This window comes from Podarcis pityusensis (genome assembly GCF_964106645.2).
Source record: "Podarcis pityusensis genome assembly, chromosome: 17".
NCBI classification, from domain to species: Eukaryota; Metazoa; Chordata; class Lepidosauria; order Squamata; family Lacertidae; genus Podarcis; species Podarcis pityusensis.
Genome location: NC_138042.1, coordinates 1,350,373 through 1,372,051, shown reverse-complemented (window position 1 = coordinate 1,372,051; position 21,679 = coordinate 1,350,373). Strand labels below are relative to the sequence as shown.

Here is a 21,679-nt window from a genome sequence, read left to right as displayed (position 1 = left end):
GATACACGGTATCCACTTCAATTTTATAGACGTCTTTTCTGAGCCTCTTCAGGCTCATTGTTCTGACCTTAGTTCAAGGCTGTGGGGGGGACTTGGAATTTTGGGGGAGTTGTTTAACTGCCCTCCCCCATCCCTGGTTTTAACAGTTCCCTCCTTTGGAGAGAAATTTGCTTAGGTTCTGCAGGAACCACAAATATTTTCTCTGCATTTAACTACAGTTCAGACATAGATACTACATTGGAACCTTGGTACTCAAACGCCTTGGTTCCCAAATGCCGAAAACCTGAAAGTAAGTTCTGGTTTTCGAATGCTTTCCAGAAGTCAAACATCCAATGTGGCTGTCGGGTATTGTTTCCAGGCCGCCTGCACCAATCAGAAGCTGTGCCTTATTTTTTGAATATTTCACGTCAAACAGACTTCTGGAATGCATTAAGTTTGACCTTTTTGTTTTTGAGGATTTTTTGCTTATTTTGTTTTGTGACTATGTGGAACCCAGTTTGGCTATTGATTGATTGTGTGACTGTGGAAATGGATAAAGGCAAACAATGACTATCATCATTGTAGGTAAGATTTTTTTTATTTTTTATCATCTGCAATACTGTCTTATTTATTTTATAGTACAGTACATTTATTATTGCTTTCATTTTATGGATCAATGGTCTTGTTAGTAAAATTCATCTTAAATTGCTGTTTTAGGGGTTGTTTTTAAATGTCTGGAATGGATTAATCCATTTTGCATTACTTTCTATGGGAAAGCACACCTTGGTTTTGGAAGGCTTTGGTTTTGGAACGGACTTCCAGAATGGATTAAGTTTGAGAACCAAGATACCACTATAGATATTTCCCACCCCCCTTTGGTCCCATAAGTTATATAGATATTCAATAAATAATAACCTGGTATCCACCTTCCCAGATGTGTGGTTTCATGTAAACCTGAAAGGGACTCACATGTCACGCCTGTTAAGGCTATTTGCAAGTGAAGCCATACCCGTAGGTTGACACAGGATATAATGTACAGTAAAAATGACATATATCACATTGTCTCATTAGATTACTTATGTCATTCTAGCACTCTGGGAGAGACATTCTTTCAGTAATGGTCTACCCTTTATGCTTGGCAGGAAGATCCAATAATAAGTGGGAGTTGCAGTTTGGTGTGCTTCTGTTTTCTCAGCACATCCCTGGTGTTAGGGCTTTCATTGACCATGTCACCTTCCACCCAGCACAGGTTTGAACATGTTGTGAGATAATAGTAATAACCAATGAAGGAAGGCGGTGAAGGTCCTATGTGAATGTCTGGAGGTGGTTGGATGATGGTGGCTAACAGACTGAGGTTGAATCCTGACAAGACAGAAGTACTGTTTTTGGGGGACAGGGGGCGGGCGGGTGTGGGCGACTCCCTGGTCTGAATGGGGTAACTATGCCCCTGAAGGACCAGGTGCGCAGCCTGGGAGTCATTTGGGACTCACAGCTGTCCATGGAGGTGAAGGTCAATTCTGTGTCCAGGGCAGCTGTCTACCAGCTCCATCTGGTACGCAGGCGGAGACCCTACCTGCCCGGAGACTGCCTCACTAGAGTGGTGCATGTTCTGGTTATCTCCCGCTTGGACTACCGCAATGCAAGGTTATAAATGCAAATATTGGAAGGGGGAAGGCAGGTGGGAGGGAGAGATTTGCAATAGAAAGACTGTGGGTGGTGGAAAGGGACACACTCCCATGGGTACTTCTCTGCTCCAATGACCTCCGCCCCCAAGTCTGCCTCTGACTGGGTGCCGAGGACAACTAAAATGAAATAGGCATCCGTTTTATGAGCTGCTTGCATCTTTTCCACAGGTTTCTGGCAGCTCTTTGTCAGAAACGTAACGCGGGGCTTAGATGGACATTTGCTCTGGTCCAGCAGGACTCTTCTTTTGCGCTTGAACCGCCAATGCTGTCGTTTCAGCACCGGAACTGAACTAGCTCGCAACTCATTGTGATTTTTTCTTCCTGGTCGATGTATCGTGCCTGGTAGTGCCATTGTACAGAGGTTGATGATAGGATATCTTTTTACATTCTTTGTTAGTCCGTAACATGGTCAGTGGGTGAGCTGAAGCGATTTGCTCTGCTACCAGCTGCATTTACTAACAGTGTGTTGGCTTCGGTTGCGTATATATAGATGCATGGTTCTGCCATTTGGCAGCGTGGTAAGCTATTTATCATCATCGTCGTGGTCCTGGTGGTCTGGTTTTGCAATGCCCAGGAGGCTCAGCAGCCATTATGTGCTGAATTGCTGGGACCCACCCACGCCATCCTTGCCCCATTCCAGGGCGACTCTCGGGTCTTGCACGGAGCTTTGCAGGCGCCTGCGAACCCCCTTTGGCACAGCTGCATCTTCAGGCACCCCACACCTGATGTTAGATGGGTGTGGCTTTGCCACGGGCGTAGCCAGGATTTGTGGAGGGGGCAGGCTTTTGTTAGGGGTGCGCCAAGGAGGTGCAGAGGGGGCAACTGCCCCCCATTAAGCAAAACAATAGAAATACTTAACTTACTGACCAATCACGTCGGTTCTGCCTCCCCCCCCCGCAACAGAAGTCCTCCCCCCCAACAAAGTCCTGACCCCATGGGGGGCTGACTTTTGTTAGGTGGACACACAACCTAAGATTTGTATTGATTTGTATTGAATTTTACTGATTCAGTTGCCCCCCCCCCCCATGGGCTTGGCCACCCTGGCCGCGCAGGCCAAATGGGGGAGGCTTGGCGCGTAGTCTTAGATGGGGCTCGTCTGCCCGGGAGAAGGAAGACTCTGGTCCTAAAACTCGGCCGCCTTCTTTGGGAGAAGAGGCGGCTGCGGAGGGACTGGATGATCCTCGGGGGTCCCTCCCCCCCCCCCCCTTCCGGCGAAGGAGGAGTTAAGCGCCCTTCCCCGCCCCGCCCCCAGGGAGTTCCCTCCTCGGCGTGCTACGTCAGCGCCCGGGCCCCGCCCACCTCGGAGGCTCGGACAAGATGGCGGCGGCGGCGGCGGCGGCTTCGCGGCGGCAGGTAGGGAGTTCCCCTCCTCGCTCGGCGGGGCGGGAGCCCGGCGCGGGGCCTCGGTTCCCAGGACACGCGCACACCCGTGTTGCGGGGAGTCGTGGGAATCCGCGGGAGGCGCGCGCGGGCCCCTTTCCCCTCCGGAGGGCGGCGGCGTCGGGGCAGGTGAATGGGGCCCCTCGGTGCGGTGGCGCCGCCTCCCCGCGCCCCGGAATGCTGCCCGGCTGGCCTGGAGCTGGCCTGGGGCTTCGCGGGGCTGGAGCCGCCTCTCCTCCCAGGGAGCCCGAGACATTGCAGCCCCGGAGGCCGGCCACAAAATGGCCAAGGGAGGAAGGGCCGAGCGGAGATCGGAGCGGGAACAAGCCGAGACCAGAGATCTCCCTGGGGCCCTGTGGATCCTGCCCCCTCAGCCTCGGCTCCTGCCTTTCCCTGGCTGGTTTAGGCCCACGTCGACCTCTGCCTCCGCTGGTGGCCTGGGCCTGGGCCTCCTGGCATGAGGGGTCCCTCTCACCCCCAGGCTGCCCCCCACTCTGCATGTGGGCGCAGCTGCATTTCATGCAGAAAGTGTGCAGGGGGGAATGTGATGCTTTCCAGATATTGTCAGACACCAACTCCCATCAGCCCCAACCAGCATAGCCAGTGGTCAGGACAATTGGCAGCTGTAGTCCACCTCTCTGGGAGGCAACATATTGGCTGCCCGTGGACTACAGGATCAAGACTGACAGTTACCTGCAAGAGATATTTTCTTTCTTCACAGTCCTTGCCCTAAAATCAACTGGCGTTTCATCTCCAAATTAGAGATCCCAATATAGCAGTTGGCCTTGTTCCAAAAGCAGTGGCATTTTTGGTGTTAGACAAGAGACCCCTGTATAAAGAGGCAGTTGCATCTGAGACACACTAAGCAGTTGTGTTGCAGCTTTGGTGTTGGTGTGTGTGTGGGGGGTTGCCAGCAATGCAGCAGGTGCATTCATGAGATGCAGCTTTTTGAGCAGTGGCTTCCAAGGTTTCGATAAAACTTCAAAAGCAAGTTATAGAAGTAAGCAGCCTCTCACCAGTTTCACTTTTAGTCAGGCAGTGATAGTGTTATTCCTGCAAGCTTTTGCAGAATTTCATGATAAATAAATTGAGGTTCAATAATAAATAAATTCATTCAGATAAATTCAAGATCTGCAGGTGTCCTCTAGCCTACTCTGAAAGAAGTTGTATTTCAAGGTCAAGGGATCCCAGAGCCAGCTTCATTTTAGCTGCTACATCCTCACTTCACAAGTCTTGTAATAATCCCAGTTCCCAGCTGCAAACCTGTGTCGTGTGTTTTCTGTTTCAATATTGGGACAGTAGCAGCATGATGCGCCCAATGCCTGTGATTAATTGGCGCCTGAGTGACGGAAGTGCTAATTTATTTCTTTCAAAAGAACACACTCCTTGTGAACAAGCCTCCCACACTAGCCTCTGAGGTCTATCAGAGAACAGTTTGACAGCCAAGTGGGGAGGGTCGGGGACACCCCTTTATTCTGATGGAAGGTAGCCTGCTGTTGCCGGAGCTGTAATGACGGTGTAGCTGCAGAGTGGAGCTTACAGCCACCAAGACTCCCTGAGGGTGGACCTGAAGCAAGCTGGTACTGGCAACTCCAGGAAGCCCCAATGTTTATTCTCTCTCCACCCCACCCCCCCAAAACTGGAACTGAGCAGATGAAATTATCCAGGGTACAGCTGCTCAAATGTCAAGTTCTTGCTGCTCCAGGGTACTATTCCTGCTCAAACATTATTGCACAAAAAGAAGGAAAAGCTTGTTTGCTGTCACTTGCCTTTGGTTTTTCTCCTCACTTTGCTGGTAGCATTCAGCATCTTCAGGCCCTTCATGGTGATTGGCTGTGTGTATGGGGTTCATGAAAAGCTGCGAATGACTTGGGCAAAGGAAGGGTAAGCTTGCGAGGGGTAGCTAATGCCGCAGAAGACAGAATTGGAATTCAAAATGACCTTAACGGATGGGAGAACTGGGCGCAAGCTAACAAAATGAATTTCAATAGGGACAAATATAAGCTGCTGCAGTTAGGCAGGACGAACCAGATGCACAAATATAAGATGGGGGATACCTGGCTTACTAGCAGTACATGTGAAAAGGATCTGGGGGTCCTAGTAGACCACATGCTTAACATGAGTCAACAGGGTGATGCAGCAGCATAAAAGGCTAATACTATTCTAGGCTGCATCAACAGAAGTCTGGTGTCCAGATCAAGGGAAGTAATAGTACCACTCTATTCTGTCTTCGTCAGACCACACCTGGAATACTATGTCCAATTCTGGGCACCACAATTTAAGAAGGTTGTTGACAAGCTGGAACAATGTGCAGAGGAGGGCAACCAAGATGATCAAGGATAAAAAAACAAGCCTTATGAGGAATGGTTGAAGGAGCTGGGTATGTTTAGCCTGGAGAAGAGGAGACTGAGAGGAGATATGATAGCCATCTTCAAATATCTTAAGGGCTGTCACATGGAGAAGGGAGCAAGCTTGTTTTCTCCTGCTCTGGAGCGTAGAACTCGAATGGCTTCAAGTTGCAAGAAAGGAGATTCCGACTAAACATCAGGAAGAACTTTTTGGCTGTAAGGGCTGTTTGACAGTGGAATGGTCTCCCTTGGGAGGGTGGGGACTCTCCTTCCTTGGAGGTTTTTAAGCAGTGGTGGGATGGCCATCTGTCATGGATGCTTTAGCTGAGATTCCTGCATTGCAGGGGGTTGGACTAGATGACCCTCAGGGTCCCTTCCAATTCTACAATTCTATGGCCCCCACAGGCCTCTGAGCAAAAGAGCATCATGTAATTAAATAATGGTTAGGTGATTTTATGTGACAGAAACTTCTCTTTAGAACAGGAGTGGGGAATTTTGGCCCTTCCAGTTTTCCCTGACACCTACCTTGGGAGGGTGGAGGTAGTGGGCTCATGGGAAAGTTTTGCTTAGCTGGGAGGTTGGGGTGGCTTGGAAGCAAATATGGCTGTTTGGCTTTAGAACCAAGGCAGGGTTAAGGATGCTTAGAAACTCACAGGACTGGCTTGTGCTGCAAGGGGTGAGGGAAGTCTTTTGTGGTGAAGCCAAATGCATAGCAGATGGGGATTGTGAAATTAGATAGTGAAATTTCAGGATAACGGAGCTGAGCCTTCTCAGACCCCTGCCATTCCCAAAGTTGCAATCTTCCAATGCTTTTTTAGCAAAACAAAATTGGCTGTTGTGGGGTTTGCATGAGTCTACCTCTCTATGGTAAATGGCACTGGCATGTTCAGCAAAATGTACTATGCAGCACAGGAGCAGAAAATGCATTAAAGGAACAACATTTATGTGTGTGTTTTCAAGCACGAAAACATTTATGTCCAACACATTTCTTTCGTGAAACTTGGTGCTGTGAGAAGACCAGGTATTTGCTAATACTCTGCCACCCTGGGGCTGCTTACACTTTAATTCAGAATGCAGTTACTTTCCTCTATATCAAAAGAGAATGTGCTTCTCTTAAGCTGGGAACACAATAAGAAAATGTCCTCTGTTAACATGACTCGTCGGGGTGCAAACGAAGTGTTGTCTTCCTGACTAGCTCAGCACTGTGTGAACACACGCTCCACAACAACAGCTCCACAACAACAGTCATGCGAGGGATGACCCCCAAAAGTGGGCGGGGGGGGGGCTCTTTCACATAAAAGAAGTCTTGTTTCAAAACAAGTTAACATATAAAGTGATCACAGTGAGCTTGTTACCTGCTGCCAGCGATATGCTTTTCCAGGAGATTGCGTCAAACAATCATGAGGGGTTAGGAAACTGCTGTTTGTGTGAAAGCTAAATCTGGGAGCCTGTGGGTGCCAGCTTCATGTGCTGGGTAGCAGATTGTGCTCCATATGAAAATTCTGTGGGTGTGCACTTCTGTCTGTTCTTTTATATTTGTTGCTAAAAAGCATGCATACTGTGACAGGGACCTGGAGGTCACCCCTTTCGTTTGCCTCTGGTATCTTCCTCCTTGCAGGCCCCTGGATGAGGCGCAGTCAGAACTCCTCCTGCGGCACACTCACGAATGGCTTCTCCTCCTCCTCCTCTCCAGACCCCGGCCCTTCAGGTGGGGGTGGGAGGGGAGACCTCCTGCCTCTCTCCCACAGCATGACGACGATGCTTGCCTCTCGCAGGAAAAGGCTCGGGGGCAGAGCCATGGCCGAGGCTCGGAGCACCATCAAGGTGGACCTCCCCAATCAACAGCGCACAGTGGTGAGCGAGACTTTCTGGCCCTGAGAGGCTGTGTGTGATCCTAGCTCTTCAGAGAGCGTCTGGCGAGGCAGCGGGCAGGCGAACCTGTGGTCCTGCAGGTGTGGTTGGACCCCGGCAGCACAGCCAACAGTCAGGGATGAGGATGAGTCCAGCAAGAGGAGCACAGGTTTCCCAGGCCCCATTCTTGCTTTAGGGCAGCCGTCTTCCATTGCTGGATCACAACCCAAAACTGGGTCAAGCACTGACCTAAAGTGCGCCACAGTTCAGGGCAACAGAATCGCCATTCTTTTCGTGTTTGCTTACTTTTTTTAAGAGAAGGAAAGAGATGGAGGTAGAGCGAGAGCGAGAGCGAGAGCAGGAAAAGAGCAGAAAGGGGGAGGAACAGAAAAACAAAGAGAAGGCATGAAAGTGAGGAAGGAAGACATGCATGGTAAAAAAAAAAAAAAAAAAAGATAAATAAAAGTAAGTCCCGTTGTTTGCAGGTTGGGTTTCCAGGTAAATTTTGCTGGTTTGTTGTGATTTTGTTTGTTTGTTTAATCATCTGCTTTTGCTGTATTTTCATTGCATTCTGGTGTTGGTTTTTAATGTGCTTGAGGAGTTCAGTTTTGAACTATAAAGGCAGAGTATAAATATTCATACTAAATACATAATCCTGGGTTTGGAAAGGTTGAGGACTACTGCTTTGGAACATCTGTATTGAAAAGTGGGATTTTATTTATTTATTTATTTATTTATTTATTTATTTAAAATAGATGTAATTAGGGTTCTTTAATAAATCTCCAAGTTGAGTTTTTTTATTCCCATTTTATAGGTGGGAGAACTGAGGCTGGGACTGACCATGTAGTGAGTTCAGATATCCTGAAGAGTTCCTAACTGGACTATCATATCATAGAAGGGTATTCAACACTAATCTTAGTCAAAGCAGACCCACTGAAGTTAATGGACATGACTACTCTACGTTCACTAATTTCAGTGGGGTTCCTTGGAGTAGGACTTAGCTGAGTATGCGTGCACACTATATTTTGAAAGCACATCCCACCCCCCAAGAATTATGGGTATGCTGAAAGTTGCTAAGAGTTGTAATTCTGTGAGGTGGTAGAGCCCAAAGCTTTTTGGGTCTAGGCCTCAGAGGCCGCCATGACTGTATTTTAACCAAAGATGGAACATCTGTCAAAGACTATCAGAAATTCCAACAAGTGTTCTTGCATTCTAAAAAACTATTTCTTGTCATCTTTCAAAAGAATATCATTCTGTGTCAGCTGTCAAACAGTACAGAAAATTGAAAACAAATGCTGAGATGATATATAGCAGCACATCAGATATGGCTCATGTTTGATAATAAAAGTCGCAGAGGAGGATTTAGAGTTGGTTCAGGGGCGGAGGATTTGTTGAAACCAGTTATCACGGATCCTAATTGACCTGTTGCCATGTAGTAAGTCTCAAAGCAAGTAGGCAGGCGCCAAACCAAGGATCAGAGCCAGAAAAATTGTGTTGCTCAGCCAAGACCCCAGGAAGCCTAATGACAGGCCTTCTTTCCAGGAGAGCCCAGTGGCCAGTCCAGGGCCTGGGAGTTCTTGCCCCAGGAAGATGCTCAAAGCTGCATCTTACAGCTTGCCACATGGGGCCAGTGGCACCCAGAACCAAAGGATCCTGCTTCTTGCCCCGATACTAACCAGATTGCTCTAAGTCTTGGCAATCTATTCTATTCTATACTGGTCCATATTGGGCCTTCTTCAGACTAATGGGAGGAAGGCAGAGACAGAGTGGAGTTCAAAGCTGCATGTTGAGAACAGTGTCTGTAAGGTCAGTTCAGCACCATCTCCCTGTTCACCCAACTGTCTATATCCTGTCTTGCACACACCGGTTGCTTCCCTCCTTCCTCTCAGGTGACTGTCCGGCCGGGTACAACTGTCTACAGCTCCCTAGACAAGGCCCTGAAGGTCCGTGGGCTCAACCAGGACTGCTGTGTGGTCTACAGGAAAAAGAGCGATGGGTGAGTGGCTATCGTCAGGGAGAGGAGGTGGCTGCTGAGGTTGGCCGGGGAAGCAAAGGAAGGCAGGCAGGGAGCTGAGGGTCCTCAACCTGACTGGGTATAGGAAAGAGCAAACGAAATGTAGCACACTGTACCCAAGGCCTGCCCTATCCACACACAGAAATTTTGCATTATGGGTGTCCAGATCTGAAGAGTTTTACATGCATCTAGTCCGTCATCCAAAGCAGTCCATCTCTGGAGGCCAGTGTAGATCGAGGTCAGCAGTAGGGAAGGCTGTTGCCTTCACGCCCTTGTGGCAGAATCTCAGAAGCATCACCCTGGCCCTTTTCGAAAATAAGAGGCTGGACTAGATGACCCCAGAGGTCTAGTCTTCCCCAGCCTGGCGTGCCCCCCTTCCTGATGCTTTGGACTACAAGTCCCATCAGCCCCAGCTATGATCAACACAGCTATAATGGCTGTGGCTGGTGGGCGTTGTTGTCCAAAGCGTATGGAAGAGCATCCCAGGTTGAGGAAGGCAGCATTAGGAGTTCTGTCGTGTGCATCTCCTGCAAACCTGCCAGGAAGCCCATCCAGCTGGACAGTGGTCTGGACGCAGTTACTTAGCTTTGTTTTGTTTTTTAATGATGTGCTGTACCTTTTGATCTTTTTTTTCAATAAAAATGTTTTACACAGTTGGAATTTACACATGAACTTGCAAAGGCTTTCCAGGTCTCCGCAGACAGACACACTGGTGGGGCTGCAGCCACAGAGAAGTGGGGGCTGGGATAGGCCACGCCCACCCAGTCAGAGTTCAAAGGCCCTTGTGTCCGCCAAAGCTCCCTTGCCCAATTCCCTGTCTCCTCTCTCCATCTGCTCTGAAAAGATGAGCAAGCAACCCTTTCCGGAAAAGAAAAGGCTTTAGACCAGAAGGAGTTCTGCGAGTTCCTGCACAGGATGCTTGCAGAGCTCAGGTGGGACAGCCTGCTGCCTTAGTGGTAGCATGCCAGACTCATTCCCACCCTTAGCAGTGTTACAGGTTTGTGGGTTGCCTTTTTCACCTGTGAAGGGAGTGGGTGGACTGGCAAAGGAGAGCTCTCAGGTGGGGCAGAAGGTGAGCACCATTTCCTGTGGGTTGGAATCCAATTTGAAATGGACTGTGGCTTTTCAAGCCCAGAGGAATGCCTATTCACGTACCCTTCTGCACGGTCCCCTTCCTCAGCCTGCCCCAAAAAGCTACACCAGTGTCTTCTAGGGCCCATGCAAAGTTTCAATCCCAGCTGATTTGACAGCTTCCCCTTTCCAGACAGAATCTGGCTCTAAACATGCTGAAGGTTTTGTTGCCTGAGCTGTTGGAATATTTTTAAATGTTCGTTCCCAGCTCTGCCCACCAGTGGTGGATGCTTCATTGCCCCAAGCCCAGTGCAGGGCAGAGGCGGAGAGATTGCTGTCTTAGTGCAAGGACTCCCTCAGGAACGAGGCAATGGGACCATCACCTTTGTGTCCATCTTCCCCACTATGGAAAATGGCTGATTTCTTGCTTCTTACAGCGTTGCATTATGTTAGGTGTTGCAGTATATTAACCTGGTGTGCGTGTGGTGGTTAGCATTAGCAGTCGACTTGGAACTCACCAGAGTGGGGAGAAATTTCATGGGGTTTGTCCCCCCCCCCCCCCGTGCAGTTGATCAGCTACAGCAGCATTGTGGCTGTCTCTAGGGAGGAGCTGCAGTAGGTGGCGGGCTTTGGGTCGCAGCTGCATATGCGTTGATTCTCTCTGTAGGCGAAAGACCATCACAGACTGGGAGACGGACCTGGTCAACCTGGAGGGGGCCGAGCTCTCTGTGGAAGTCTTGGAGGACCTGCCGCTTACTATGCACAACTTTGTGAGTCACAGCACGTTTCCCTGCCAGCACACACAAACACAGACACACCCCAAGCCCTGTGGACACCCAGCCGCCCCTTCCCCACTCCAGAGCATCACGCGGCCGCTTCCCCCAGCCTGGTGCCCTCAAAGATGTTCTGGGCTGCAACGCCCCCCCCCTCCAGCCCTCAGCCAGCATGCTCACCGGTAAGGGACGCTGGGAGTTGTAGTCCAAAACACCCCGGTGGGCACCCGAATGGGGAACGTTGTCCTACAGGAATGCACTAGACCCAGAGGCTGCCCTGCCTGTGCAGTGGAATCGCACAGCAGAACTGTCCCCCTTGGAGCAAAGGCTTGGAAATACAGGCCACACTTGTTACACCAAAGGGGCGTGTTTTCTGCATGCGGGCGACTTGGGCTCCTTTGCCCAGCCTTGCTGGGTGTCCACGCAGCATGTTGACAGACACACACACAGGCATATTGGGAACGTTCCATCCCCAACTTCTCCCTTTCCTCTGACCTGGACCTTCTTTCTTCTGGGCAGGTGCGGAAGACCTACTTCAATTTGGTCTTCTGCGATTTCTGCCTTAAGTTCCTCTTCCATGGCTTCCGCTGCCAGACTTGTGGCTACAAGTTCCATGAGCACTGCAGCAGCCGAGTGCCTACAGTCTGCTTGGACCTGGCCACTTCGCATAAGCCGTGAGTATCCCCTTTCCCCACAACCCCTCCCCCTGGTTGGAGCACCTGCTTCAGTCCCTGTTCCCCTTGTATCCAGTCTTAACAACCCGTTTCTCCTTTTCATGTAGTGTTTACAGCCATGATCCGGGGCAGCACCCTCCATTCTGGCAGAACAGTGTCCCGACTACCCCAGTGCAGCCGAGTCACGAACCAGAGACCCCTCAAGCTGTTGGGTAAGAGCCTTGCTCGCTCCCCACCTGTGCAAGGGATCGTGATCTAGAAATAGCCGCCAGCAGCAACATGGGACCCACAGCGGAGCAGAGTCGGGCAGCAGGCTAAATCTGCCACTCACAGTGCATATGATGCAAGACCATCCCTGTTGCATTATTGTGCAGGAGACATTTGAACTGGAAGCATTAAGCTATCACACACCCAGGCTGTCGTGTCCTCCCAGTGCTGTAGTTCATGTTCTGCATGTCAAAGGTTCTAGATTCAATTCCAGGCATCCCCAGGAAGGACTAGAAAAGAGAGCCTTCAGAAAACCTGGGGAGTCTTTGTTGGCTAGATGGACTCTGTGGTCTGGCTATATAAGGCAGTTTTCTTTGCTCTTCAAGGAAAGCTTGATTTTTGTTTTAAAAAGCAGGGGAGATAAGTTTCTAGTCCTTAAGTATGGGGGACTAGTCCTTAAGTATAGAAAAGCATACCCGCACTCTGAGAGGAGAGCAGCTGTAGCCACCATGTCCAGGGCATAACTATCAAGCAATGACTTGTGCTTGATAAACTCAAGGAAAAGTCACTTCGCCTCTTCTTTTTAAGTATAAATCTGCTATTAGACCTGATTATCCTCTGTGCGCCTGAACTGCTGGAGGGTTAGTGTGCCCCCCCCCCCAGCTTGGATGCCATGTTATCCCTTCCTCCTCCTCCTCTTCTCTTGCAGCCCAAGAAAGCCGCCCCCCTTCAGCCCAGATGCCTTTGGCTTCCTCAGCCTCCACGGGGGTGGGCAGCAGCTCCAACGGCACCGCTCAACCTCCACCCCAAATGTCCACATGGTCAGTACCACCAGCCCCGTGGACAGCGGCATGCTTGAGGTGAGGCACTTTGTTGTGGGGGGAGGAGAACTTCACTCTGAAGTTTCTGTCCTGGCTCATTGGTGGAGCACATATTTGACCTTGGGGGGGCGGGACCCGTCACACTCCAGGTGTTGGCCTTTTGCTCCACTTTTGCATCTGGGGTGGCTCAGGCAGTAAGCGGGAGACTCTAAATGTCAGGGTGGTGGGTTTGAGCCCCACGTTGGGCAAAAGATTCCTGCATTGCAGAGGGTTGGGCTAGATGGGCCTCCTGCCCCTTCCAAGTCTACCATTCTCTTGCTTTTGTTGGTTACCATGTGAGGCGCTTTAGTGCTTTTATGTTGTAAACCACCCTGTGACCCTCAGACGAAGGGCAGTATAGGAATTTAATAAATAAGAACCAGGACTCTCCCCACTGGCATTCAGAGATGTAGCCTGGCCGTATGCACAGCAGTGCCCACAAAGTGGCAGAGCTACGCTTCCCAGGTGGCCCTTAAACTGGATTTAGAGCAGTCTTTAATTACACAGAGGAGAAATGCCATAGGTGATCTGAGGTTTTGTGTGTGTGTGAGAGTCTCCCAGGTCAGGAGCAAATGTAACCTAGGGGAAGATTCTGTCCCAGCCTGGAATAATACTGATGGGTTGGTCGTTGATGGTGGGCTAGTTCTTACAGAGGTGCTAAATCTGTATTGCAGTGGGTTGGACTAGATGACCCTCGGGGTCCCTTCCAACTCCACAATTCTATGATTCTGTGTACCATTTCAGACACCAGGTCTGATGGAATGCTTCTCCATGCAAACAAACAAACAAACGAATGAATGAATCCCTGCACAGAGAAAACTAGTGTGCCAGGGGGAAGCCAGGCTAGAACACCTCTCTGAGGTGCTGGTTTTATCTGTGAATGGATGGGGCAGCAGAAGGAGTTGTGTGGAAAAGCATTCAGTCATGTGAGCACTCTGAAAAAGTTGAGAGATGCCCCCAAATGCCCCCGGAGAAAGGGAAGGGGCTGGCAGACCCCTCTCTCTGCCCCAACGCTTTCTTCTCCAGAGATGCCTGCCTGCCGAGCTGTTCATCTTCTGCCTTTTCTCTTCCAGCTCCTAAGCAGGAATCACAACACAGAGGGTGAGTGTCTGCTGGGAATGGGGAAGGTTGGTGGGAGTGGGCGGGGGCAGCCCGGAGGAGGAGGAGAGGGAGCCGGGACAGAGATCTCCCAGGGCAGCGCTGATTGGGGGCGCCATGGGGGGAGGTACCAGCTAGGACTAGCACAGGGGGGATGGACCAGTGCTAGAGGATCCTGAGTGGGGGACAGGAAAGGCCCCCTCCTGCCAGAGATGCTGCCCGTCAGAGGAGGCAGGCCTGGCCAAGATGACTGACTGGCCTGACGGTTCCAGAGAGGTTGGGCCTCCACTGTTCCCTCGGCACGAGTGCCATGCTCAGTTCCCGCCCCACAGATCCATGGGCGGGGGAACCGGGGCTCCCTCAGATGTTGCTGGACTCCCACCATCCCTGACCGCCGGGTGTTCTGGCTGCAGCTGATGGGAATTGTAGTCCTGCCACATAGGGAAGGTGAGTCACCCCTGCTGGGAAAGGTGAAGCCCGTGGCCGCCGCCACGTCCGGTGGCAGCAGATTCTATATAAGTTGCCTGTGCACCCCGTGAAAAAGAAGAGGCCTCTTCCTTTTGTCAGTCCTGAAGCGCCAGTCAGTCCGTTTCCTTGGTGACCCTCCAATCTGCCCTCCCTCTCTCCACACACCGCATTTTGTTTTACCCACCTTCATCAGAACTCTGCATTTGGAAGCCCCCAAGCACTTTGTAAGGAAATGGTCTCCTGTCCACCTGCTTGTGAGGGAGCACCCTGCAGTAAGCCCACCCTCCTTCTCGCCACAGGCCCAGGTGCGCTTGAGCCGCCTCCTTGCACCCCGCCGGCTCCCCCCGTTTCCAGCATGGCTGCTGTTTCGTCTGGCCGACGCTCCCCTCACCCCAAGTCCCCTGGCGAGTCCCCCAGGGAGCGCAAGGCCCCTGCCGAAGACAAGAAGAAACCTGTGAGTGGGGGGGGGGGGTGGCACTTTGACATGGGGCTAACGGATGTGCCGTGGGCACTTCAAGGGGCTACCAAATGTTCTTATTGTGGGGCAAGAGAATGAACTTCGTTGCCATGACGGAAGGTGACCCCAGATCAGTGGCTCTCAGAGGGTCTGGTGTGCCCCCCTGGTGTGGCAGGAGAGGGGGCCGAGGGTAGAGGGAAGATTCAAGGACACTCAAAGAAGCATTTAAACATTTCAGTGTAGTATATAGTATCAAAATATATTTTGGGGGCTTTACAGCCAGAAACAGCACCCCCGCCTCTCTTCAAGAGCATTGGCTATTCTTCCGCACTTCTCCATAACATATTGTTGTGAGCAGGGATTTTCGACTCTGACAAATATATGAGATGAGAACAGAGAAGGGCATCCTTGGGTTGATGAGGAGATGAGGGTTAGTTTGTTTTAAATTAGACCTACTATAAATGAGACTCCCTGGCAAAAGCAAGCTCACAGCTCTCACTGAATTTGAGTATATACTTAAGGAGAGGCATATTTATAACTATATTTTTGGAAGGATTCACGTTCTTCTGCAACTTGCACTGCTTTATACTTCCTGGATGCCCCGAGTTATAAATTCTGTGTTATAAATCAAGCAGTGCAAGGAGTTGCTTCTTTTTGTTTCCCCGTGTATTTCTAATCAATAAAAAAAAATATCAGTGTGGGGTGATCAAATGTTTATTCTGAAAGTGTGCCCGAGGGAAAAGAGTTTGGGAACCACTGCTGTCAGGAAACGTGTGGCTAAGCTGCGGGGGCAGAGAGGTTTTGGTGTGTCAGGGGGCTCGGGGGAGCAGGGCCTCCTTGTGGAAGGGCTTGACCCTCTTTCTCCCTGTCCCTGGCCTGCCTTTGCCTCCCTGCAGAAATCCCTGGGCTACCGGGACTCCAGCTATTACTGGGAAGTCTGCCACACCGAGGTGACAATGCTGAAGCGCATAGGCGCTGGGTCATTTGGCACTGTCTTCCGGGGCCGCTGGTACGGGGATGTGGCGGTCAAGATCCTGAAGGTCACCAACCCCACCAGCGAGCAGGTGCAGGCCTTCAAGAACGAGATGCAGGTGCTCAGGTAAGCAGGGACCTGTGGGGAGGGGAAGTGATGCTGGCCAGGAGGCCTCTGACGCCGGCCTCTCCTTGCAGGAAGACACGCCACGTGAACATCCTGCTCTTCATGGGCTTCATGACCCGCCCCAGCTTTGCCATCATCACCCAGTGGTGCGAAGGCAGCAGCCTGTACCAGCACCTGCATGTGCAAGAAACCCCCCTGGAGATGGTGCAGCGCATTGACGTGGCCCGGCAGACGGCCCAGGGCATGGCGTGAGTGTGCAGGCCGGGGCCCTCGGGGGAAGTTCCCGAGTCAGAGGCAGGGTGGCTTCTGGAGTGCAGCAGAGAGGGCTGCTGCCTTCATGCCCTGCATGGTATCCGGGCTAGAGGCACCCTTGCCCTGATGCGGGATTTGTGCTGCAAGAGGGGTCTACAGCCAGGGAACTTTTACCAGCCCCTCTGGGCAACCTCTGGGGCAATGCCAACAGTGGGTGGAGCCAGAGGCAAAAGCTGGCAGAGCAAGGGGTGTCGGCTTTACCTTTGTACCAGAGGCAGATTTCTCTGCTCGCTCACTGGGTGCCCTGCATCCTCCCCCGGGCAAGTGAGAGGTATCAGGAATTCTGAACTAGGGCAGCCAGATAAAGGAAACGAAAAATATACATTGTTTGGGAACAGCCCTCGATGGCTCCAGTTCTCCCTCCCTCTGAGCATGCTGGCACATGAGAGGCAGGTGTGGTGCCCTTGCGAATGAGCCTGCAAGCCAAGGATGCTGATGAACTATCTCACTCCATCTCTCTCTCATTCTCCCAGTTACCTGCATGCTAAGAACATAATCCACCGGGACCTCAAATCCAACAGTATCCTTCCCTTCCACCTCGCCTTTTGTGGCAGGGAGTTTGGCTGCCCCACGGGGCTCCCTGATGGGTGTTTCAGTGGACAGGGGAGCGGGGGTTGTGCTGGTTTGGCCTGCATGGCTGGAGGGTGTTTCCAAAAAGGCAGGTGCCCCGCTAGTAAAAGGGAGGTTTTCAGCATGGAGCTTGGGGTAGGATAGTTCAGCCCTCCCTGCTCGGGTAAATGGAGCGGCAGGTCCCGCTAGGCAGAATCCCACGCGACGCTCCTTCACCCGACTGCCCTCAGACATCTTCCTGCACGAAGGCTTGACCGTGAAGATCGGCGACTTTGGCCTTGCCACCGTGAAGACGCGCTGGAGCAGCTCGCAGCAGGTGGAGCAGCCCAGTGGCTCCATACTTTGGATGGTGAGCTTTTGCCAAGGGCGGGGGCTGCTTCTGGCTGGAATTGGGGCAGGGGGAAGTTGTGAAGCCAGAGGAGAAAAGGGGTTGGGTGAAGCAGCAGTATCCCCCCACCCCGTCCCAGCAGACTTTAATGCCCGCCCTCTCTGGGCCTCCCACAGGCCCCTGAGGTGATCCGAATGCAAGACCCCAACCCCTACAGCTTCCAGTCAGATGTCTACTCCTATGGAGTTGTTCTCTATGAGCTGCTCTCCGGGACCCTCCCCTACAGCCACATCAACAACCGGGACCAGGTAAGGACAGAAGATGTGTTTGGGGGGCTGGCCAAGAAACCCTCCCAAAACTCTCCCCGGGTTTGTCTCACTCCTTATTCAGGATGGCCAATCAAACGCGCCCAAAGGGAAGAGGTTTATCCAGAGCTGGTGGTGGTTCTGACTGGGCTTAAAGTGGTGGGGGAAAGGGGGGCCTTGTATCCCAAGAGGGTCCTTTCTATTTGTAATGGGTGGTTTATTTCCCTCCTTCCAGATTATATTCATGGTTGGCCGGGGGTACCTGTCCCCTGACCTAAGCAAGGTGCCCAGCAATTGCCCCAAGGCCATGCGCAGGCTGATGGGCGACTGCCTTAAATTCAAGCGTGAAGAGAGACCCCTCTTTCCTCAGGTGAGTCTGAGGCAGATACAGGCATGGACGTGTGCGCTGACTGACAGATCGTCACATTTGTATCCCACCTTCTGAGAACCTCAAGGAACTTTACTTAAAAGTATTAAACCCGAGGAACTAATTCTTCAGCCAACGTCACCATGTTTTATGGCTCCCATAGAATTGCTGCGTGCGCTCAGCACATCTGTTTAACAACAAAGTACACATAGTGGTTTTAAAGAGAGAGTCCTAAGGTTCAAACTGCTTTAGAACCACAAGTCAGAAAATATAGGCACTGGTAAGGATCCTCCAGGAGAATGGCAAGGAACTTTGCACGTACTCAGATGCACCCTTACCTGCTCCTGATACACATACCTCTTTCTTTCTTTCTTCCTTCCTTCCTTCCTTCCTTCCTTCCTTCCTTCCTTCCTTCCTTCCTTCCTTCCTTTGATTAGCTTTTAGTTTGGAGAGCCTCCGTTTGTTTGCATTTAATAATAATCCTACAAAATGCAGACATGTTTCCTATACAAATTGGGCAAATTAAGATCTGCGTGTACTACTTTTGTTTGCAAATGTCATTCTGCTTTGGCTAGTTATGAAAAGTGGGAAGGAACTTCGCATTGAAGCACAAACACACACAGCAAATCCTGAGGTGGCCATGTTGGTGTCATCTGAGGTTGCCTACAAGTTTAAAGCAGGGCTGGTAGGTCTCTGGCTGTGCAGGTGTTGAATTACAACCCCATCGTCCCTGACCACCAGCCAGGTTCACTGGGGCTGATGGGAGCCAGTCCAAAACATTCAGAGTGATGCAGCTCACACCCCATTGCTTTGAAGACCACCATTGCAGCAATAAGGGCCAGAGACGTGCTTGCAACAAAACAAAATGCCAAAGTCGAGTACCTGCATGGGCCCTGAGACACTCTGCAGTTCCCCACACTGCTGATTTAGGCCTAAACCTCCACAGTCCAGAACCTGGGCTTGCTAAGGTAGTGTCTGGTGGGGAGGGGCACAGTTCTGGTCTGATCTCCATTTCCCATTCTTCCAGATTTTGGCCTCCATTGAGTCGCTCCAACGTTCTTTGCCCAAGATCGAGCGCAGTGCCTCTGAGCCCACCCTCCACCGGGCGGGTCACAATGAAGAGCTGACCCCCTTCTGTTTCCCCGCTGCCTTGCGGCTCCACAGCTAACGTGGCGAGACTGGAACTGCTACCAAAGGTCACGTCCCCCTCGAGGCCAGTGTGCAACTCGCGGCCCTCCCTGGGGGGCAGAGCAGCCGTCAGTGCCCGGAGGGCAGCTGCATCCCTGGCATCCGGGTATATCGCCCAGGTCTGTGTGCAGAGAGACGCTGGGGCTGGGGGTGTCCACCTGGATTTCACTCTCACTCCAAAGCCTGTAGCCCTACTAGGGGGTCGCCAAAGCAGGAAACACATTGAAACATCTCTGCTCTGCAATGACTTTGGCTTCATTGTCCCCAGGTGTATTCTTTTATGGGGCTTATCCTGTTTCCAGGATGTTGTAGGTGTCATTTGTTTGTTTGCTTGGGAACTTCAGTAGGAGAGGAAAAGCATGGGAGGGGTGAAAGAAGGACGGTGGTCTGTGGAAAAGGAGCTGGAGATGGTGCAATAAAAAAGGCTAAGCCCTATCTGGATGATGTCCTTCTCCCTCTGTCCAGGCCTGCCAAACCACAACCTACCTATCTGAGCTGCATCACAGGAGGCTTGCTGTTCTGCTGGCTTGTGGAGAGTCAGTTTCCTTTACACAAAAGGGGGCATGTATCTAGACCTCAAGGACTCCTGGAACTCAGAGGAAGGTGGGATGGCAGCCCTTCTGACAGTTCAGGTGGACACACTCTTCCTCACATCATCCCTCTGGTTTCCAGTTGTCTCACCTGTGTGCACACTCCCATGTACATGCAGCAAAGGACATGGGCTTGCGATGGTTGTTCTGCATGGCAATCTACCCATAAAGCTGCACATCAGCCCCATAAATGCAGGGGTGACGTGGACACTGCCTTGTGCTTCCCAGGCATGCGCAGGGCTAGAGCTCTGGTACGCTGCAGCTTTGGCAGCCAGGAGTGCCATCTCTTCAGAGGAGCCCCTGAGAACGATCTCCCTCTGCCTTTGACTTGCAAACGAAGTGCCTGGGTACTGAAAGTCATGAGAGGAAACTATGTAGGGGGGGGGGGCCAGATTTTGGGATAGCTCAGCTGGTACAGCATGAGGCTGAATCTCAAGGTTGAGGGTTTGAGTCCCGCCTTCTAACTCTATGGTTCTGAAGTGGGAGGGGGGGTACCTTGGTCCTCCCAGCTGCTCTTGGGCTCCCAATCAGTCCCAGCCAGCATGGCCCACAGTCACAAATTCCAGAGGGCCACTGGTCCCCCCCCCCAGTGCCAAAGGGTGCCCAAGTGCTTTTGTAAAGCGACCCCCAAGCAGTGGGAGAATTGAATGCCATAGCTGTGCCCATGGTGGTTTGCCTCTGTGTGCCCACATTCAACATGAAGCATTTTCCTCCCAGGCTTCCTGACTTCCCTCGGCGTGTGGCTGTGAGGTCAGCTCAAAGTCTGGGGTGCCAGGAAACAGCGTAGGTGGATACCGATGCCCCAAAGGAACTGAGGGACCCCTCAAGCAGGGAAGGGGGTTGATGCGGCCTGGTGCTGTACGGAGGGCGGGGGTTGCCTTTCGGCAAATGGTTGCAGGTTCCCCAAGCCGCAGCCTCAGCGCTTTGGGGAAGGGGCCACGACTCAAGGGCAGAGCATATCAAGGTCACAGGCTCAACCCCAGCATTTCCAAGTGGGGCTGCCTGAAACCCTGGAGAGCTGCTGCCGGTCAGTGGGGGAAATCCGGAGATCGCTGGACCAGTGGTCTGACTGGGAGGCTCCCCCTTGGAGCATCTCTTTCCCCTCTGGGCCAGCAAACCAGTTGCAGAGGAGAGGTCAGATGGGTAGATAGTCAGCGGACCAGATTCACTTTTAAGTTTTTAATCCAGGCCATTGCTGCAAATCACCAGCATTGCCCAGAACTTCTAAAAAGCACCTCTCCATGGGGTAGAAAGTCAGCATCTGGGCTGTTGGGGTTAGGAGACTTACAAATACCTGACTTTGGAGTTTAAGAACAATAAATGGCACAGTAAGCCCTGTGTTTTATTGTGGGCCTCTTCCTGCAGCCAGGGACTAAAATCAACAGGAAAAGCCATCCTATTTATCACGTGGGTGAAACTACTTTTGCTTTATAACCCCCAGCTACCTGAGCTCTAGAATATGTTCATATCTCAAATTGTGAACATCTCTCCCTGCCCCCGATCTTCTTTTTAATAGATAGATAGACTAACTTAATGTGTTTAATCAATGCTTATGATTCAGATTTAAAAGATTGTAAGTGAAGGTTTTAACATGTTTGTATTAAACTCAAGATTTCATTTTAAGCCTGGTTATGTTTTTTCAGAGACACAATAACTGATTTTTTAAAAACCCACATCCAATCTGTTTTGGATTTTTTTCAAAAAACATTTTTTAACTATCAGAACAGATACACAGGCTCCATTCGCACATAACAAAACGTAGCTTTAGATTGAGTAGCGAGTGTGGCTTGTTGGGGAGAAACAGGCTGCAGCCCCCGTTTTGGAGGCAACAGGAGTTCAAGGCAACCTGCTTATCCTGCGCTCACCAGGAAAGGAGCAGAGTGGGAGCCATTGCCCAGGGGGCAGCAGCACACGGCTTGCTCCCAGTAGACCAGGGCAAGCCAAAAGCTCTGGCTCATGGCGTGTGAACACAACTGTGGACAGGCATCCCTGCAGGTAGGTGGGATGGTGTGGTGGTTTCAACCAGAGGGTGCCATTTGCAGTCACTGAAAACAC

General features: G+C 51.4%; 1 protein-coding gene and 1 long non-coding RNA gene across 3 annotated transcripts in view; one reads left to right on the top strand and one right to left on the bottom strand.

Annotated features, from left to right (window-relative positions):
* LOC308467103 overlaps positions 1 to 21,679 on the bottom strand; it is a 260,657-nt gene that overhangs the window by 59,440 nt on the left and 179,538 nt on the right. The window lies entirely within an intron of this gene.
* On the top strand, positions 2,945 to 21,247 carry ARAF (A-Raf proto-oncogene, serine/threonine kinase). Of its 2 annotated transcripts, XM_080987594.1 has the most exons (16): positions 2,945 to 3,017; positions 7,011 to 7,246; positions 9,133 to 9,239; positions 10,996 to 11,098; positions 11,621 to 11,775; positions 11,883 to 11,987; positions 12,692 to 12,842; positions 13,916 to 13,943; positions 14,708 to 14,862; positions 15,762 to 15,964; positions 16,036 to 16,212; positions 16,750 to 16,796; positions 17,077 to 17,195; positions 17,351 to 17,482; positions 17,715 to 17,849; positions 18,874 to 21,247. In XM_080987594.1, exons 2-16 carry the CDS (start codon positions 7,019 to 7,021, stop codon positions 19,012 to 19,014), a joined length of 1,986 nt encoding a protein of 661 aa, XP_080843720.1. In that variant the 5' UTR covers positions 2,945 to 3,017; positions 7,011 to 7,018; the 3' UTR covers positions 19,015 to 21,247. The 2 variants fall into 2 exon arrangements, with proteins under 2 accessions (XP_080843720.1, XP_080843719.1); XM_080987593.1 differs by lacking the exon at positions 2,945 to 3,017 and having other exon boundaries at positions 5,963 to 7,246.